The sequence below is a fragment of the Heterodontus francisci genome, chromosome X (genome assembly GCF_036365525.1).
Source record: "Heterodontus francisci isolate sHetFra1 chromosome X, sHetFra1.hap1, whole genome shotgun sequence".
NCBI lineage: Eukaryota > Metazoa > Chordata > Chondrichthyes > Heterodontiformes > Heterodontidae > Heterodontus > Heterodontus francisci.
The window spans coordinates 8,120,954-8,141,213 of NC_090421.1; the positions used below are offsets into that span (position 1 = coordinate 8,120,954).

The following is a 20,260-nucleotide window of genomic DNA, read 5'->3' on the forward strand; positions in this document are numbered from 1 at the left end:
AGTCACTGGCACAGGATAACAAAACAGCAAAGAAACAAGGGCCTTGAAATTACCCTGTGTGATATCAGCCAACAAACAGTTAAAACACCTTTGTGCGAATTTTAACTTAATTGGCAAAAGAACCAAGGTGACGCAAAGGGTAAAAAAAATTCACGCAGCAGTTTACGATGATCCGGAATATGCGGTGGAAACAGATCTTGGACTCGATGGGCCGAATGGCCTCCTTCTGTGCCGTTATGACTCCAGGAGATCAATAGTAACTTTCAAAAGGGGAATTGGATAAATATTTGATGGGAAAAGATTTACAGGGCTGTGGGATTAATTGAATAGCTCTTTTAAAGAGACAACACGATCAGTCCCCCTTTCCTCTCCACTTCTTTTGCTTGCTATTTTAGTGGAGGGGTTAACGGAGTTCAAATAAACCGGTTAGCACTTGCACAAAAACAGCCATCCAGGACTATTTGCACATTGAAGTGTTTGTACATTAAATGCAAAACATCATTTCAAACATTTCAGCACCAGCCTGTTAATGAACACCAGATCGAGCAGACCTTCGAGTTATACAGCACAGAAACAGACCCTTCGGCCCATCGCGAGATGCCCTCAGTGAACTGGAACTTATTCTGCGGGCACATTCTGCCGATGCCCGGTTTTGCTCCAAAGATTCCCGCGAGTCCCATCAGATTATGCCCAAATCAAGTCGAGCGCCCAACACACTCCAGATATTTTTCTTCTTTAAAAGTATGACTTTAAGAAGAAATTGCAAAAAGCGATCAGCCAAAGTTTCATACTGCGCTCAAAAAGCTGGACGCAATTTGCAGGAAAGGTGTACGTGGTTCTGTCACTTGGGGAGAGGACCAGTCTTTATGGGTGGAGTTGCATTCGGGCAGCGGGATCAATGGACGGGTGCAAAACGGTCGAGGAGATTCGGGCATGTCATTCTCGCATGCGTAACATACACGCCCAAAATTCCACAATCTTTAAGGCTGCATAATTGGTTACCCAGGTCTCTGGGCGTAAGTATGGAGGAAATTCAAGGCCGTTATACATTCCTCTGACTGCTGTTTTAACATTGCAGTCAGTTTATTTCAAAATCAGTCAACGTCTCTGCTAAAATAAGAGCCATTGGAGATTTGCCCACGCTCGGCTGCCATGTCTATTCAACAACGAACCCAGCTTTACAGTTTACTTGGAATGGAAAATCTGCAAAAAGCCAACTAAGGAAATTCCATGGCACTACATTACAAAATTAGAGCACGGAAAGAGGCCATTCAGCCCCACAAGCCTTCTGCTACATCTGGGAAATTAAACACAAATAGAGAGAAGGGAAGTGTGCAATGGGAGAAATGGAAAGTAAGAAATCAGGGATGTTAAAAGAATGACAATAAAAGGAAGAGGAAGCAAGAAAAAGCAGCAAACAAAGGCAAGTTGGACTTGTTGCATTTGGCAATGCTCCCTGCAGCGAAGACTCAGACACTGCTGTACAAATATTTACCTTTCTGATAAACACCCTTCGTACATTCTTATCATCCCAGCTGAAGGAGGAAAAAATCTCACTCTCGCCGGAAAAGCCTCCACTTCCATAACTAGGGCTGCGGCCTAAACAAAGGGAGAGATATTGAAAACACCCGTCAGTCCAGGATGAGGACAAACACCTTTACAAAGCAAGACTAACAATAACAGAGCCAGCCCTGGTTCAGTGGGTAGCACTCTCTCCTCCGTGTCAAGAGATTGTGGGTTCGATTCCCACTCCTGAGACCTTGTGCGCAAAAATCAAGGCTCAAATGCCGGTGCAGTACTGAGGGAGTACTGCACTGTCGGAGGTGCCGTCTTTTGGAAGAGATGTTAAATCAAGGCTCCATCTGTTTTCTCAGGTAAGAGATCCTGTGGCACTATTTTAAAGAAGAGCAGGAGAGTTCGCCCCAATTTTTGGCCAATATTGATCACTCAATCAACATCTTTGCTGCTTTTGGGAGCTTGCTGGGTGCAAATTGGTTGCCGTGTTTGCAGTGTTCTTGGGACTAAAGTAAGGTTCAGCCAAAATTAGTAAAAATAGGAGACTGCATGCTGTTGGCAACAATGGATTCTTCTTTATTCTTCGACTTGCATTTTTCAGCTCCCTCTGCTGACATCTGTGTGTATGATAGCCTCAAGTGGACAAAATGCACAATGCAATTTTCAAAACACTACATGGTGTTTCCTACATGACAACAGTAACTACACTTCAAAAGTATTTAATCGGTTGTGAAACACTTTAGGACGTCCTGAGGTCATGAACGGCGCGATAGAAATGCAAGTTCTTTTTTTTTCTACAGTCCAATCAGCTGCTAAAACATTTTGGGTGACGTCTTCAAGCTGGGGTCCAGAATGCTGTTCTGCTTCATACCACCTTTGGGTTTGATGCACTTGGCAAACTATTTTTAAAACACATCCGTAACATGTTTGCACAAATTTCTGTTATTTTAATCCATATAAAAGCTGCGAGGGATCCTGGGAACGAGACATACACCACCAAATCATGGAAGACACATTTGGGAACAAAACCCTCAAATTGCCACATGCAGTAAAATTCAAAATGTCGAGATCAGTGTCACTGAGAAGATACAGCCAGGGTGGCATGCTCTAAATTCCCCTCTGGCCCTGTCCCTAAATCCCAACATATGGGCAGTGATCCCAGACAGAGACTATATCTAGCATTGTGATTCCCTCAGATTCAATCTCGTGGCTGGAGACCTCCCAGGGATTTACAGATGAACACAATTCTCATTGCTGTTAATGAGAAGACACCCCCTGCTGCATGGCAAAGCCCTGCCCTCAACACCGCACGGACTTCAATTCAGGACTAGAGTCACAGAGTTATACAGCACAGAAACATGCCCTTCGGCCCATCGTGTCTGTGCCGGCCATCAAGCACCTATCTATTCTAATCCCATTTTCCAGCACTTGGCCCGTAGTCTTGTATGCTATGGCGTTTCAAGTGCTCATCTAAATACTTCTTAAATGTTGTGAGGGTTCCTGCCTCTACCACCTCGTCAGGCAGTGCATTCCAGATTCCAACCACCCTCTGGGTGAAAAAATGTTTCCTCAAATCCCCTCTAAACCTCCTGTCCCTTACCTTAAATCTATGCCCCTTGGTTATTGACCCCTCTGCTAAGGGAAAAAGTTTCTTCCGACCTACCCTATCTATGCCCCTCATAATTTTGTATACCTCAATCAGGTCCCCCCTCAGCCTTCTCTGCTCTAAGGAAAACAAGCCTAGCCTTTCCAGTCTCTCTTCATAGCCGAAATGCCCCAGCCCAGGCAACATCCTGGTGAATCTCCTCTGCACCCTCTCCAGTGCAAATCACATCCTTCCTATAGTGTGGTGCCCAGAACTGTACACAGTACTCCAGCTGTGGCCAAACTAGCGTTTTATACAGCTCCATCATAACCTCCCTGCTCTTATATTCTATGCCTCGGCTGATAAAGGCAAGTATCCCATATGCCTTCCTAACCACCTTGTCTACCTGTGCTGCTGCCTTCAGTGATCTATGGACAAATACACCAAGGTCCCTCTGACCCTCTGTACTTCCTAGGGTCCTACCATCCATTGTATATTCCCTTGCCTTGTTAGTCCTCCCAAAATGCATCACCTCACACTTCTCAGGATTAAATTCCATTTGCCACTGCTCTGCCCATCTTACCAGCCCATCTATATCATCCTGTAATCTAAGGCTTTCCTCCTCACTATTTACGACATCACCAATTTTTGTGTCATCTGCGAACTTAAACTAGTGGAATGCGTGCCACTCAAAGCACTGGATAACCTGAACAGTCTCCACCTAGAACTGGGAACTGGGCAGGAGCCAGTCCTGGAAAGCCTGACAGCAAATCCACAACTCATCCCACTTCCCTACAGAGCGAAGGAAAGTACACCACCCTCATTCTTGGCACCATAGGAACTCAACCCAATCGTATCTCCAGAAAAGGTAGGATAGACCTGTCCACTGCTCACTAAATTCCCCCTAACCTCCATGGCCAAGCTGATCCTAATATACTAACATGCATGATTCATTCTAAAAGATTCATTATCAATGCACACTCCTGTGAAACACGTGAGGAAAATATGTAAACCAGTGTTATCACTTTTTCCTTTAAATAATGATTCCCTACATTTTTCTGCTGATTGATTAATACCGCAGAACACTATGTTATAGAATCAGAATGATACAGCACAGGGGCCATTCAGCCCATCGTGCCTGTTTGATGGACTAAGTTCTAACACCTTAGTTCTGGCACGTTTCCAGCCCACTGATGTTAGACAGTCACTTTGTGTTAACTACAAGGATCTGCTATTACTTACTCAACATTTCATTAACCATAAGACCTGCTTGTCCAGGGATTGGCTGAGAACATGCTTTCCCACCACAAGAGCTGGAACAGACTCATTGTGGTTGTTTTAATAATCCCTCCAAGACATCACAACAGAACTGGATATCCGTCTGGAGCCAGTTGTAAATTCAATTTCCCATCTTTCTCCGACCTAGGCTGCAAAGACTTGGAAACAAATTCGCAATCAGTGCCACATATAAAAGAAACTAAAAACTAACTTGTAGTTCTCTCGTGCCTTTCACTACCTCAGAATGCCCCAAAGCGCTTTATAGCCAATGAAGCATAGTCCCCATTGTAAAGTAAGAAACGCAGAAGCCAATTTCTGTAGAGCAGGATTCCACGAACAGTAATGAGATCATTCTTTTCAATGTATTCAAAGGATGTGGACACTGGCAGCAAGGCCAGCATTTATTGCCCACCTCTAATTGCCCTTGAAGAGGTGGTGGTGAGCTGCCCTCTTGAATAAATTGAGTGGCTAGGCCATTTCAGAGGGCAGTTAAGAATCACCCACATTGCTGTGGGCATGGAGGCCAGACCAGGTAGGGAAAGCTGATTTCCTTCCTTAGAAAGGAATTTAGTGAACCAGATGAGTTTTTTTAACATTAAAACGGCCTTTCATGGTTACCATTACTGATGGTAGCTTTTTATTCTAAATTTATTTAATTGCATTTAAATTCCCAGCTGCCTTGGCGGGATTTGAACTCATATCTCTAGACCATTAGTCCAGGCCTCTGCATTACTAGTCCAGTAACATAACCACTAGGCTACTGTCCCCCTATAACCAGTTAATATAATGATGCAGGTTAAGGGGTTAACGATAATGTACTGCAGTATTAAAGCAGGTTGTGGAGCCACACTGTGGTGAAATACAGTTACTACAGCAATCACAAAGCAGTGAACCATTTCCACACAGCTCCCCTTGGTGGCTACCAATCATTCCTGTAACAATACAGCATTTGTTACCAAAACTGGTTGCAGCCCCACCCTGTGGCAAACTGTGGGATCACAGTGCATCATGTATGGAATTTATTTTTGAGGTGGTCTGGGGGTGTTTTACAACTTGGTGCCCACTCATAAAAATTACCCTTCATCTGGTATTATTGGCAATAGAGCCAATTCCACAACAACCACCTGAATTTATATAGTTCCTTTAACGTTATAAAACGTCCCAAAGCACTAGGCAGGAGCATTATCAAACAAAGTTTGACACTGAGCCACATAAGGAGATATAGAATCATAGAATGGTTACAGCACAGAAGGAGGCCATTCAGCCCATTGTGTCCATGCTGGCTCTCCGAGTGAGTAACTCAGCTAGTCCCACTCCCCCACCTTTTCCCCATAGCCCAGCAAGTTTCTTTCTCTTCAGATAATTATCTCATTCCCTTTTGAAGGCCTCAATTGAATCTGCCTCCACCATACTCTCAGGCAGTGCGTTCCAGATCCTAACCACTCGCTGCATAGAAAAGTTTTTCCTCATGTCACCATTGGTTCTTTTGCCAATCATCTTAAATCTGTGTCATAGAATCATAGAAAGTTTACGGTACAGAAAGAGGCCACTTGGCCCATCGTGTCTGAACTGGCTGAAAAAAAAACAGCCAACTAGCCTAATCCCACTTTCCAGCATTTGGTCCGTAGCCCTGCAGCTTACGTGCATCTCCAGACTCCTTTTAAATGAGATGAGGGTCTCTGCCTCAACTACCCTTTCAGGCAGTGAGTTCAGGACCCCATCACCCTCTGGGTGAAAACATCTTTCCTCATCTCCCCTCTAATTTTTCTACCCATCACTTTAAATCTATACCCCCTAGTCACTGACCTCTCTGCTCTATCCAGGCCCCTCACAATTTTGTACATCTCAATCAGATCTCCCCTCAGCCTTCTCTGTTCCAAGGAGAACAACCCCAGCCTATCCAATCTTTCCTCATTGCTGCATTTTTCCAGTCCTGACAACATCCTCATAAATCTCCTCTGTACCCTCTCTAATGCAATTACATCCTTTCTGTAATGAGGTGACCAGAACTGCACACAGTACTCAAGTTGTGGCCTAACCAATGAGTTATACAGTTCCAGCATTACCTCCCTGCTCTTGTATTCTATACCTCGGCTAATAAAGGAAAGGATTCCATATGCCTTCTTAACCACCTTATCCACCTGTCCTGCTACCTTCAGGGATCTGTGGACATTCACTCCAAAGTCCCTCACTTCCTCTACACTTCTCAGTATTCTCCCATTTATTGTGTAGTCTTTTGCCTTGTCTGACATTCCCAAATGCAATCTCCATCTTGCTCCTGGTTTCTAAATCCATCTCATATTCAGAACCCATCACGTAGGGAACTGCTAGTACGAGGCCACCCTCAAGTTCTCACCTCATCACACCTCCAATATTGCCCTGGAGTCTCCAGAAATGAAAGACAAATCTTCAGAACCCTGTTGCAAGTAACCCCGGGAGAAAAGCCAAAGGGGCAATGAAAAAGTGTTTCTTTTTTAAAATTACTTTGCGCACTTTTGTTTATTAGTTATAAAAATATTGGAAAGGGGGGGATAAAAAGGGCTGTTAGACAGTCACAAATTAGCCAATCGGGTTACATAGAGTCTACATGCTTTCCAATTGGTGTGGGGAAGGCGCTCGGCGGACAGTCAGATTGGGTGAGCAATGGCAGAGGTACAGAGGCAGGAAGTCATGTGTAGAATCCTCCAGGAATACATCCCAGAGCTGGCAACCTCTAACCACCAAAGTCAACCTTTTGGCTGTAACACACGGAGATAAAGAGCCCCCAAACAGTCATGGGGTTGCAGTCCAACGTGGAGTAGTTCAGGAACCAGTCCTCACAGCAGACTGTTCAATGAACCAGCTCAGTGATCAAACTTTCCTGTTCAATGACCGGATTTTTTTTTCACCCCTGTGTATAGGCGACCACCAGGGAGGCTCTCACCCACAGGAGGCACATCAAGATATCAGTACATTGCCTACAACTGGATGGAAAATCATGGGCCCCAAGCCCATGATTTCCCCTATGTGCACAGCTCCTCCACACCCAAATAAACATGGTCCCTTGCATTTTACTGTTAGGTCCCTCACTCTGGAACCTACCAGATTAAGTCAAATTTTCCCAAGAGACCTCTATGCACCCAAATAAGAGCACAAGGGCCTCAGAGAATCAAGTTATTTTTTATTCATTCATGTGATGTGGGTATCACTGGCAAGGCCAGCATTTATTGCCCATCCCTAATTGCACTTGCAAAGGCTGTGGTGAGCTGCCTTCTTGAACGGCTGCTGTCCATATGGTGTCGGTACAGCCAGTGTTTTTCGTTTCCCTCCCCCTGTAGCAGTTTGATAGAACTGAGTGGCTGGCTTGCTAGGCCATTTCAGAGGCAACCTCATTGCTGGGTTTTTGCGACAATCCAGTAGTTTCGTAATTATTAATGAGAATAGCATTTTATTCCAGATTTAATAATTAGTTTTAAATTCCCCAGTTGCTGTGCTAGGATTTGAACTCATGTCACCAGAGCATTAGTCCAAGCCTCTGGAATAGTAGTCCAGAAACATTACCACTATGCTACCATCCCCTTTAGCTTTGGAAAATGATGATTGGGATGGGACCTTGGCATATACATGAATGTTATAGGCAAGATTAATCTGGAGCACTCCTTCAAGATGAGCTGTAGCAGTAGAGATTTCACACCCAAGAGTAATCTTTGTTTCAGTGGAAACGAGACCATGAATGAAGAATATTGGTCAAATTGCGATAACATTTTTGTTATAAAGTAAATCTCAAATGCATATATGGTACAATGTACAAGGAAAACCCCTTCCTAAGATCTTAGAGAATCCCAGTGCTTGTCCATTAAAAGTATCATTGCACATGGTAGCCAGGTGGCAAAGGTCAACGAGTAGTACAACTAGCATTTTATACGCACAATGACTTCCCCCTGTACCATTAACACCTTATCCATCTCAGTTATATCACGGGGAAAAGGAGGAAGGTCTGAACAGACTCTGGGCTGTTTCACCCACACAAGAAGTTAAAAAAAAATCGAAGTGGGCAAGTCATGCCAGCGAACTCAGGCCTCCTAGCAACAGACTTAAGAGCAGAGGCCTATGAGTAGGCCTCTCACCTGCTGGTGCTCACCACTTGGAGACCCAACGTATGAGAGGGAAAAAAAATAAGCAAGACATGAGCATGACAATATAAGCTACCAACAAAGGTACGACTGCTGTCTTTCAAATGATTTGCAAAAAAAAAAGTTTAACTTACTTGGATCCACGTAGGCCCAGCTGGGGTGCATAGGTGCTGATGGTGATGGGCTGCTATTCTTGGCGCCCACAGTTGCCTCCTCATAAGTGGGGGGAGCAGTTGATGCCGCCATGGGCTCTCTTTTCTCAGAGCCTCCCTGTTCGCCTTCCGGGTTTGGGGTTTTGTTTGTGGCGAAAAGCTGCAAAGACAATATACGTCAGACTGGGTTAGGATGGCTATATTGGCTGGGGGACTCTTAGTGGTACAGATCAAGTTGCAAAAATGAATTTCTTCCCCCTCCTCTTCATCCTATTTGGGAGTTTTTGGTTAGATCAGCGTTTCCCACGTTTAATGAGACATTAATGAGCTAGGTAGAGCCTACGATAGGGCCTACTGATTTTCCTTCTCTGTAACAAAGGCATCAGGCCCCAGCAGAGCAGAGCAGATTTGTAAAACCAGCACCATTCACCCTGTGCTCAATACTTATAAGCTGCTAAAAAAAAACTTACAGCCAGCTGACCTTTTTGCTTATATAATAAAAGCGTGTCCGCTAAATTTATCAGATATCAAGCTCAAATTACTTTGAATTTGAGCTTTAGAAAACCAGCAGCCATAAAGAGGGCTTGAAATCGTGGTCCCACCTTTCCTTGAGTTACATACTGAACGGGTATTAGCGAAGAGGATTAGGTAGTCTGTCAAATCATGTGATGCTGACAATTCCCATTACCAGAGATTATGAACACGCTAATACTAATACTCAAGCATCAGATCTCTCAGCCGTCTTCTGTGCCGATCATGGTAGTACAAAACTAAGGATGGTATTGCCATCAATTGAAAGCCATTGAAACAGATTCAGAATGGTCTCGGATTCCAGCTATTGGACCTCCAGGCTGCATAGATTTAGCTTCTTCCCCAGGTTCAACACAATGGAAAAATAAATACATGTAGCACACATGTGATAAATATATTCTGTCTTCTGGACAACGATGCAGAGATATGCATTGATTTTGAGTGAAACGGAAATATTGGCAATTTGGCCTCAAATTTTATTTTTTTTTTAAATTGTGATGTTTGCAGATTCGTGAAGCTAAGCTAACCTATACGCCCATTATTAAAGAATCCACGGGAATCTGTTTTGGGGGAATTCTTGGGAATCTACCAGGGAATCATTAGGAAATAAATCAGGAATCCATGGGAATTATTAGGGAATAATCAGTCCTTCTGCTATTGAATGTCACTGATCTATTGAAAGTTTTATCCACAGCTTCACTTAAAGCTGCCAGTTATATGAAGGAGCAACTTTCTCCATTAAGGCCCCTGTTAATGAGGAAACAATTGTGATCTGATGACTGGTCCAGTTTGCCTTTAAACTAAAGTGGCGACAAGTCGAAGTATTTATCTTAATTTTCAATTTTCAGGACAATGAACTGACTGCTCTGATACAGTATGCTGAATACAATGAAGCTCACCATAATATAACCCAGAAATCACAGCATTTCAATAGTACCATCATAAATATAACACATAAAAAGGCACCAAAACAGGGCAGTTTTTGCAAGGCTTCTGATAGCAGAGAGGGTGGTTTGGCAAGAGACTGGTTTTGGGACAGAAGTCCAAAGGTCAGAGTATAGCCAATGAATGAAAGGGCTGTGTTAGTGGAATCACAGAATCGTTACAGTGCAGAAGGAGGCCATTCGACCCATCGTGTCCACACTGGCTCTCTGAAAGAGCAACTCTCTCAGTTCCATTCCCCTGCCTTCTCCCCATAACCCTGAACATTCTTCCTCTTCATATAACTGTCTAATTCCCTTTTGAATGCTTCAATTGAACCTGCCTCCACCACGTTCTCTCAGGCAGTGCATTCCAGACCTTAACCACTCGCTGCGTGTAAAAGTTTTTCCTCATGTCACTTTTGCTTCTCTTACCAAATACTTTAAATCTGTGCCCTCTCATTCTTGATCCTTTCACGAGTGGGAACAGTTTCTCTCTATCTACTCTGTCCAGACCCCTCATGATTTTGAATACCTCTATCAAATCACCTCTCAGCCTTCTCTTCTCCAAGGAAAACAGTCCTAACTTCTCCAATCTATCCTCATAACTGAAATTCCTCATCCCTGGAACCATTCTCGTGAATCTTTTCTGTACTCTCTCCAATGCCTGCACATCTTTCCTAAGGTACGGCGCCCAGAACTGGATGCAATACTCCAGCTGAGGACGAACTAGTGTCTTATACAAGTTCAATGGGGAATACACAATAATCTGAGGCTGCATGCAGAGGGTGCACACAGAGGAAGATCATCCAGAAACATGCAGTGACAGCCTGTCAGGATTTAAAGACAAGGATGAGGATCTTCAAATTGATTTATTGGGGCACAGAGAGCCAGTGGAGTTTGGCAAGGAGAGAGTGGCGGATATGCAGTAGTTTGTATTGGAAAAGATATGATGCATGGGGTCTGGAATTAGTTGAAGTCATTCTTAAAATCGAAAAACACAGTTTCATCCTGCCACTGTCAACGTGGCATGTTCCTGGCTGGGCCATCACTGTGAGATGCCAAGTGGAGATCACGCTCTTCCTGGCAGGAAGGAAAGTGAACATTTACTCGCTGGCATGAGTGTATCAGCCATGGTGCAGTGGGCAGCAGAAGTTTGTGGGTTCAAGAGTCCAGAGTTTTGAGTACATAATCCAGGCTGACACTCCAATGCAGTACTGAGGGAGTGCTGCATTGTTGTAGGTGCCATCTTTCAGATGAGATGTTAAATGGAGGCCACATCTGCCCACTCAGGTGCGTATAAGAGATCACCGTGGAGCTATTGTGAAGAGGAGCAGGGGGGTTCTCCCCAGTGTCCTGGCCAATATTTATCCCTCAACCAACAACACAAACAGATTACCTGGGCATTATCACATGGCTGTTTGTGGGAGCTTGCTGTGCACAAATTGGCTGCTGTATTTCCTACATTACAACAGTGAGGACACTTCAAAAGGCGTTTTGGGATGTCCTGAGGTCATGAAAGGTGTGTAGAGAGTAGCAGCCGGGGCACGGGCAGCAGAGGGATAGGGCATTCTGAATACTGGGGGTGGGGGGGGAAATTATACTCCAACATGGACTGGGACCATTGGGAGTTCTACCCGAGCTCCGGGAGCCTTTGTGAGATTTGCACACAGGCAGAGATGAAATGAGTGTCCCAAGCTGCCACGGCACCCAATCCTTGTGCTCATATTTTGTGCAGTGAAAGGGAAACGTTTTCCGCAGCAATGATTCAAGCCTGGTGGTGTCCACAGCACACAGCCCATCCCCCCACCCTCCTCCATTGGCGCAGTATCGCAGGACACGTGCACATCCCAGGCTGGAGGGGAAACACTCTCTAGCACAATTTCAAATCCTTTACTGCCAATTCCTCGATGAAACATGTACAAAGGCAGTGAATTGCCTGGCACGGAATTCTCCTACCAACCTGTTGCCAGCTGATATTTTGTCAGCGCACAGAACTTACCAGTGTAGTAACAACCAGCAGGCTCAGTCACATGGCCCAGATGAAATGCTTCCAGTCAAATCCTCCACACAAGTGGCTTTTTGTCCCAAATCCCACATCACAGCAAACAAAAACCTCCGAGTGAATGCAATTAGCACCAACTGGAAACCAATAGCTGCATCAGAACTTCAAGCATCTTTTTCAAATCAATAACACATCTTGTTTTCTCCTGCACGTACCCACAACACCCGCAGCACCCCTCCCCCCACCACCACCACATGCACATCACCAGACTGAGCTGTTACCAGGACTCAGCCATCGCTGATGGGCACTTGCCCCATGACTGACACTCCGATCTTTCAGCAAAGCAGTTGGCCATGAGCAGTCAGAGCCAGACTAGTGATAAAGTTCCCACGATTCTTCTGGCGATCTGAAGTAAGAATGACCAACTTGCATTTATATAGCACTTTTCGCAGCCTTGGGACCTCCCAAAGCACTTCACAGCCAATGAAGTATTTTTGAAGTGTACTCACTGTTGGAATGTAGGAAATGCAGCAGCCAATTTGTGCACAGCAAGCTCCCACAAACAGCCATGTGGTCATGACCCAGATCATCTGTTTCAGTGATGTTGGTTGAGGGATAAATATTGGCCAGGACAGCACGGAGAATTCCCCTGCTCTTCTTCAGAATAGTGCCCTGGGATCTTTTACATCCACCCGAGGGGACAGCCGGGGCCTCCACTGAACATTTCCTTCTGAAAAGGGCCCCTCTGACAGTGCCACACTCCCGGGAGAGACAGCCTAGATTTTGCACTCAAGTCTCTGGAGTGGGACGTGAACCCACGACAACCTGACTCAGAGGCAAGAGTGCTACCAGCTGAGCTGCAGCTGGCACCTGACTCTTGCCCATTGGTCCCATCTCAGCTTTGGCCTCAAGGTGGCCAGTTGTCTGTCATACAGCACATAATCCCTGGCCATTGCAATCCTCTTCTGCAGTACATTGTTACTGTAGGCCATTCCTCAATACTTCAATATTGGTCAGTCCCTTCCAAATACCCTCTTAGCAAAAGCATCCAGCCTCTGTTTCTGTGCCTTTGGCAGCGTGCAACTCTCAGCTTCACTCAGGCTTGATGATTCCATGCTAGCTTAAGTTGCTCTCCTTTTCACCTCCCACTGTTATGTCTCTCCACCTCCAGAATGGTTTCCATCACAAACACCTCCAGCCAAAGCCTCTCTTTCTTACATTCCCCCTCACAAGCTGTACTATTTCCCCATATATACAAGCTCACCCACCACCTCACTTATCACCATCCACGGTGGAAAGGCTAGCATTCCAGGTTAACTGCTAAGATGGCTGAATACACAAACAGACATGGTCGGACTGGTTTGGTCGCATGACTAACTGACTGTTGGAGTTTTTTGAATTTGAACTTCCAACAAAGTAATTTGAAATCAGAAAGCTGTTTTCTCCTGGACTGGAAAAGACCTCTCTCCTGTCTGCTCTCATCTCGCCCTCACCAGCTTCAGAAACCATTGAAGACACATGAAACCAAAGAGAGAAAAGTCTCCTACAGTGAACAAGGTTTAAGAAGAATACTGGGCCCCAACAAAAAGCAAGATCTACCTACAATCAAGGACCCGAGAGTGAACTCGAAGCATAGTAAAATAAAAACCTCTTCGGAGATTGCCTCAAACCTCTCCATTTTATTTTTCTTCTCTTTTCTGTCTCTATTTGCGTGTGCGTATCACGTGTGCATGTCAGCATGGGCGCGTCGTATATCCGTAGGTGTTAACTGAATTAGAGTTTAATTAAGTTTAATAAATTTCACTTTTCTTCTTTAAACCTAAGAAAGCCTGTTGTGCTCATTTCTTTGCCTTATAACTGGAAAGCTGTGAACAAGGATTCACCGAATGGGGAGCTCAAAACACAGTGTGTTTAAAATTAAACCCTGTTACAATAAGACCAGACGAAGGCAGTAAAAGACCCCGAGACACCTTTCTCACCTGGTCATAACACCTATCTCCACCTCAGTAAGGTGGAGAATAAAGAATTGTGTTGGGGCGGGGAGATCTTGACAGGAAGAAAAATACACCTTACAGAATAAATGAAATATCTTACAAATTTTCCCATAGGATTCTATACCATCAATATCATTCCACTGGTTTATAGTTTTTTCTTGGATGTTATAGGATTTGCTCTTCTGAGTGTCAAGCAACAACAAACCTAAACCTCCTCCGAAGTTCAGTGTGCAAACACATCATGTGGTGTGCCATTGACCCATGCAGATCAGGAAGGTCCAAGATTCGAACTCAGGTCCACGCTGAGTTCGGACAGATCAGCTAAATTGTCTTTGTCCCTGGGCTGGGGAGAGGGGGAAAATAATTCAACAAAGCCCCCCGCCCTCCCTGATCACCAGCTAGTGACCACTCTGTGTCGCGGGCATCAGGCAAGGTGCCAATCATTGCACCATTTCTGTTGTTGGAGCTGAAACGGTTCCAGAATTCAGGATCGAGCTTCTGTTAATCTTCAGCTCCTCAAGCCTGTTCCACCATTCAGTTAGATTATCGCTGATCTGTACCGCAACCCCATTCACCTGCCTTTGCCTCCATATCTCTTGCCCAACAAAATCCTGCCTACCTCAGACATGAAAGCTCCAAGTGACCCCCAGAATCCAAGGGGGGGGGGGGGGGTGGTGCGGGATAGTGGAAAACAGTGTTCCAGATTCTACTACCCTTAAATCTCACCAAGATAGGCCTCTCAGGTGATGTTGACAGGCAGAGCATGTTGTTTTCTACCATGCCATGGGATAGAGGAATAAGGGTGATGGCTTTGAAGAAGAAATCCCTGGCATGGTGAGTTCTGATATTGAGCCAGGCATTTATGACATTGCTCCATGTAGTGACCAAAGGAGCCCTTAGCCCCAACTGTCAGGAAGGGAAAATCAGAGATCAATTGCAGGCAACTTCACGCCAGTATTGCACAGCAGGCCTGAAAGTGGGTTAACTCCAGTGTGTGTGGTGTGGGGAGTCTTGGCATGAACACAGGAGCAGGAGTAGGCCATTCGGCCCATCCAGCCTGCCCCGCCATTCAATATAATCATGGCTGATCTTCCACTTCAATGCTTTTTTCCCCACACTATCCTTATATGCCTTTATGACAGATTTCTGCTTTAAACATACTCAGTGACTGAGCTTCCACATTCCTCTGGAGTAGAGAATTCCAAAGATTCACAACCCTCTGAGCAAAGAAATTACTCCTCATCTCTGCCCTAAGTGGCTTTCCCCTTATTTTAAAATGTAACCTCTGGTTCTAGACTCCCCAACCAGGGGAAACATCTCACCTGCATCTCCCCTGTCTATCCCTTTAAGTATTTTGCAGGTTTCAATGAGATCACCTCATTCTTCAAAACTGCAGAGAAACAGGCCCGGTTTCCCCAATCTCTCTTCATAGGACAGTCCCGACATCCCAGGAACAAGTCTGGTGAACCTTCATTGCACTCCCTCTATGGCAATAATATCCTTCCTAAGGTAAGGGGACCAAAACTGCACACAGTACTCTAGGTGCGGTCTAACCAAGGTTCTATACAATTGAAGCAAGACTTCTACTCCTGTACTCAAATCCTCTTGCGATAAAGGCTAACATACCATTAGCCTTCTTAATTGCTTGCCGAAGCAGAATGCAAAATGCCTTGACAGCAATCCACACCCTTCTGCAGTTCGACATTAGGTATCGTAGCCAGCCATGCACTGCACACCACCTTGGGTTTCCCTCCACGTATGCCCTGTTTATACTGATACCTGTGCCTGACAAACTGGCCTTTTCCCAAATGTTCCCCCCACCCCACCACCAAGTATAACCCAGGCTCTGACCCATTGCTGCACGTGTGGTGTGTGACTAATGTCATCATGTAACTGGATGTGAAGGTGTCACAATGTGCAGGCATGGAATAGGGATGTCAAAAGCACCAGTAATAAGGCAAAAGGAGGACTGTCCCACTGGGATGAATGGGCCAAGTCTGTGAGATATGTAGCATAAATATACCTGCCCATAGAATGCATGGTCACTGTATATGGACTGCAGAGTCAGAATCAGTGTTGAGTCTCAGAGCTACCTTACTGGGTAGAGGCCTTGCTTGATGTAACACGAAGATCAAGGCTGAGACACCCTGATTAGAGTCCCAGTTTGATGTGGAGCTACCCAACCTCAACTGGAGTTGCCCATCTGTTTTGGTAGGGGGGAAAACAACCACTTAGGACTTAGCCAATAGTTGGAAGTGCATGTGTGTTCAAAACTGGATAGAATTGCTCTTCCTAACAGATAAGCCTGCCGCCACGAAGGAAGGATGCTGGTAACCATGGCACCGCAGCTCAGCGTGAGTCAGAGCCTTCAGGCGAGGAGGGGAAGGAAAATGGGAGTAAATCAAATCGGTGGGTCAGATAATGGGCAGGTTTGACACAATAGATGCAAACGAGTCCAATGCGGCACCTTTTGGTTTTATACCCAGCCCTGAATAAACAGCAGATACACTGCACCACAGCAACCAATAAAAGGAGATCGCCAACATCTAGTGCCTCACTCACTCAAATGCTCAGAACACCGTTATGCAAGAGGCAAAAGCTGACCATTATATGCAACATTCAACCCCTAATATTTCAAACCATCTTTATCACTGGACATGTCGTAACATTCCATTACGGACCGAGCTTGCAGCACCGTTTAATATTTGACCTCCAAGGGTTTCTAAAAAAAAAAATCAAAAAAAATGTTTGAAGGAACACATTAATGGATCATTCGCATCACAGCATTCAATCGTCTACACATCTGGAATAAACTAGCTTGGCTAGTCAATCAATAAAACAGAGCAAGATGCTCGGTGAAATGGATGTGCTTACTTTGCCTTGTGTCATTTTGAGGGGCTCACTTGCAGTGCGGATGACAGAGAATGCTCTCAGCTGCTGCTGGTTAATTTCCAGTGAAACTGACCTGCTGGGGGTTATTACCGCAGTAAATCTGTGTTAATACTGTTCCAGCAATATCCATGGGCATGGCACGCAGGCAGCAGGAAGGTACCATGTGAGTGCACCAACCAGGGGAAGCTCTGATATTATTGCAGACCAGGTACTCGGCGATATCTTCATAATAATAAGATATCCCGAAACAACTGGCGAGCAGCAGCTGCCGTGTTCACCTCTGCAGTGCTGAGAAAGCGGCCAAGGTGATTTTGCACCCAGGGCATCGCCGATGCAAACCAGCGGGTGATGCTGTCGACTGCTCGTTTGGTGAAGTCCTGTCGATTCAATCAAGGGGTGAATTTCACAAAGAGGGGCTTGCTGCATTTTGAAGTGTCTGACCAAGGCAGCACCTAGGTCGTTTTGAAAGGAATGAACGGACTTGCATTTATATAGCGCCTTTCACGTCCTCAGGACGTCCCAAAGTACTTTTGAAGTGTCGTCACTGTTGCCATGTAGGAAATGCAGCAGCCAATTTGCACACAGCAAGATCCCACGATCAGCAACGCCATAAATGACCAGATAATCCGTTCTGAGTGATATTGGTTGAGAACAAGACACCAGGGTTCACCCCGCTCTGCTTTGAATAGGGCCATGGGATCTTTTGCCTTCACGTAGGCAAGTGAAATCCTATCAAATCGCATGTAGTTGCGTGCACCCTATGATCTGACCAAAACACGATTCCAAAATCCCTAGTAAATTCTCAGTGGCTGTGGGGAAATTTAAAAGCTTCTAGGGTGAGAGGTGTTGAGATCATCCTGTCCAATGGTAGCATACAGCCACTTCAGCAAGTTTGTATGAAACTCCTTCGAACACTATTTTAGCAGCAGTGTTGGCCCATTGATTTTGAACTGGTTAGTGCCTTCACTAAAGTAGTGTAGGAATTTCAGACAAACACAGGGTCACGAACCGACCCGGATTATCCGGAAATGTCCTGGAATCAGCTGGGGTCTCCTGGGATGCTGCTGCTGCCAAAGACAATCAGCAACAGAGGACCCAACATATCAAAGGTAAATGCATAAAACATTTGCGAACTGTAGGCGAGTATTTCATGGTCAAATGTACAGTGTTCAAACCTCTCGGAATATGTCCAACCAGCATTGACAACCCTAAGTGAACATATTAATCACACATTACTAATATTGCACAGTGCAATTTGACATATTTGTGTTCCTCTTCCTTATCTTAAAAAATATGAAGGGCCAGCAAAAGTCCTTTCTTCATATTATACTAGGTGCTGAGTTCAGCCCTAGTTCCTCTCCAAATCACAGATCATCCAGTCTTGGAAATATATTGCCATTCCCTCATCATCGCTGGGTCAAAATCCTGGAACTCCATACCTGTTTCTGTGCTCTAAATTCTATGTGGTACCGGGTGACCAAAACAGTCCCGACAGTATCATCTCTCATTGCAATAACAAAAAGTATAAACTTTTAAGGAAGTATCACTTTTTAAAATAACTATTACTTGGAATTAATAGAATGTGAGCCAATCTCCCGTGACATTGCTCCTGGTGAGTTGGATGCTGCTGTGTATCAAAGAACAAAGAACAAAGAACAGTACAGCACAGGAACAGGCCATTTGGCCCTCCAAGCCTGCGCCAATCTTGATGCCTGCCTAAACTAAAACCTTCTGCACTTCCGGGGACCGTATCCCTCTATTCCCATCCTATTCATGTATTTGTCAAGATGCCTCTTAAATGTCGCTATCGTACCTGCTTCCACCACCTCCCCTGGCAGCAAGTTGCAGGCACTCACCACCCTCTGTGTAAAGAACTTGCCTCGCACATCCCCTCTAAACTTTGCCCCTCTCACCTTAAACCTATGTCCCCTAGTAACTGACTCTTCCACCCTGGGAAAAAGCTTCAGACTATCCACTCTGTCCATGCCGCTCATAACTTTTTAAACCTCTATCATGTCGCCCCTCCACCTCCGTCGTTCCAATGAAAACAATCCGAGTTTATCCAACCTCTCCTCATAGCTAATGCCCTCCAGACCAGGCGACATCCTGGTAAACCTCTTCTGTACCCTCTCCTAAGCCTCCACGTCCTTCTGGTAATGTGGCGACCAGAATTGCACGCAATATTCTAAGTGTGGCCTAACTAAAGTTCTGTACAGCTGCAGCATGACTTGCCAATTTTTATACTCCATGCCCCGACCGATGAAGGCAAGCATGCCGTATGCCGTATCATAAAAGGGTTGAGTGATATCAACATTGTGGGATTGTTGAGGGCTCACTGGTGGTGTGGAGCCTTGTTACCAGCAAGCAGGAGTTTCCAGATTGGACATGCTGGCCTGCACGCCTGATTTGCTACGTGCGACATATTGCAGCAAAGATACTAGCCAGGCACAAAGAGACTCGCCTAATTTAAATAGCAAAATGAATCATCACTGGTGCCATGCCAGGCATCCTATTTTTCTCACTGGCTCCGTAAGGTGAGCACAGGACAGTTCGACTGGCCTGGTTCGCTGCAGTAGACTTGTTTGCAGTTTATAAAGCTGGTTCTATTTGTAAAGTTGACATTTTAAACAGATATGGTGGACAACTGGTTTAGCCATTCATCGTCAAATCTGATTGGACCACAAAAAGCACTACTGGGTTGTGCTCTCGTTTGTCAAAAGTGCTCTCTATTCCAGGATCAGCCTGGATGCAAAGATGACCCTCAGTTTCTTTTCTCTACTACAAACTGTCTTCTTTATCTGCCCTGCCACCTCCACCCTCATCTCAATATGAGGCACTCATGCACATCTTCGTCACCAAAATTAAGACCATTCTATCAGCTGCCTCTGCTGCATTCCTCACTTCTCAGGCCTACCAGGCCAAACCTCCTCTAAGGTTCCCCTCTGGCCCTAACCCTGAACTTGCATTTTCTCTAGTTTCTCTTCTATTTCCCCTCATGTCTTCTCTGAGCTCATCTTGTCCATGAAACCCGATTCCTGAACCTTTGACCCTATTTCCACTAAACTTTTGACCACCCAACTTCCCTTCCTGGATCCCCTGCTAGTTGATATTAACAGTTCTCTCCCCTCAGGTACTGTTCCACTCTCTTTCTAATCTGCCATCATGATCCCTCTACTCAAAAAAACCCTTGACGCCTCCATCCTTTCAAGCTACCAACCCATCTCCAAGCTTCTTTTCCTCTTCAAAGTCCTTAAACGTGTTGTCACCTTCTAAATC

At 45.2% G+C, this 20,260-nt stretch overlaps 1 protein-coding gene across 1 annotated transcript in view; it reads right to left on the reverse strand.

The window, feature by feature from the left end:
* The window catches only part of LOC137358554 (protein lifeguard 2-like), a 37,647-nt gene extending 20,666 nt beyond the window's left edge, over nucleotides 1-16,981 (reverse strand). Inside the window, exons 1-3 of the mRNA XM_068024521.1 lie at nucleotides 16,967-16,981; nucleotides 8,625-8,802; nucleotides 1,496-1,599 (exon numbers count right to left, since the gene is read on the reverse strand). Coding sequence (XP_067880622.1) covers nucleotides 1,496-1,599; nucleotides 8,625-8,802; nucleotides 16,967-16,981 — 297 coding nt within the window. The remainder of the gene's footprint in view (nucleotides 1-1,495; nucleotides 1,600-8,624; nucleotides 8,803-16,966) is intronic.
* Nucleotides 16,982-20,260: the final 3,279 nt, after the last annotated feature.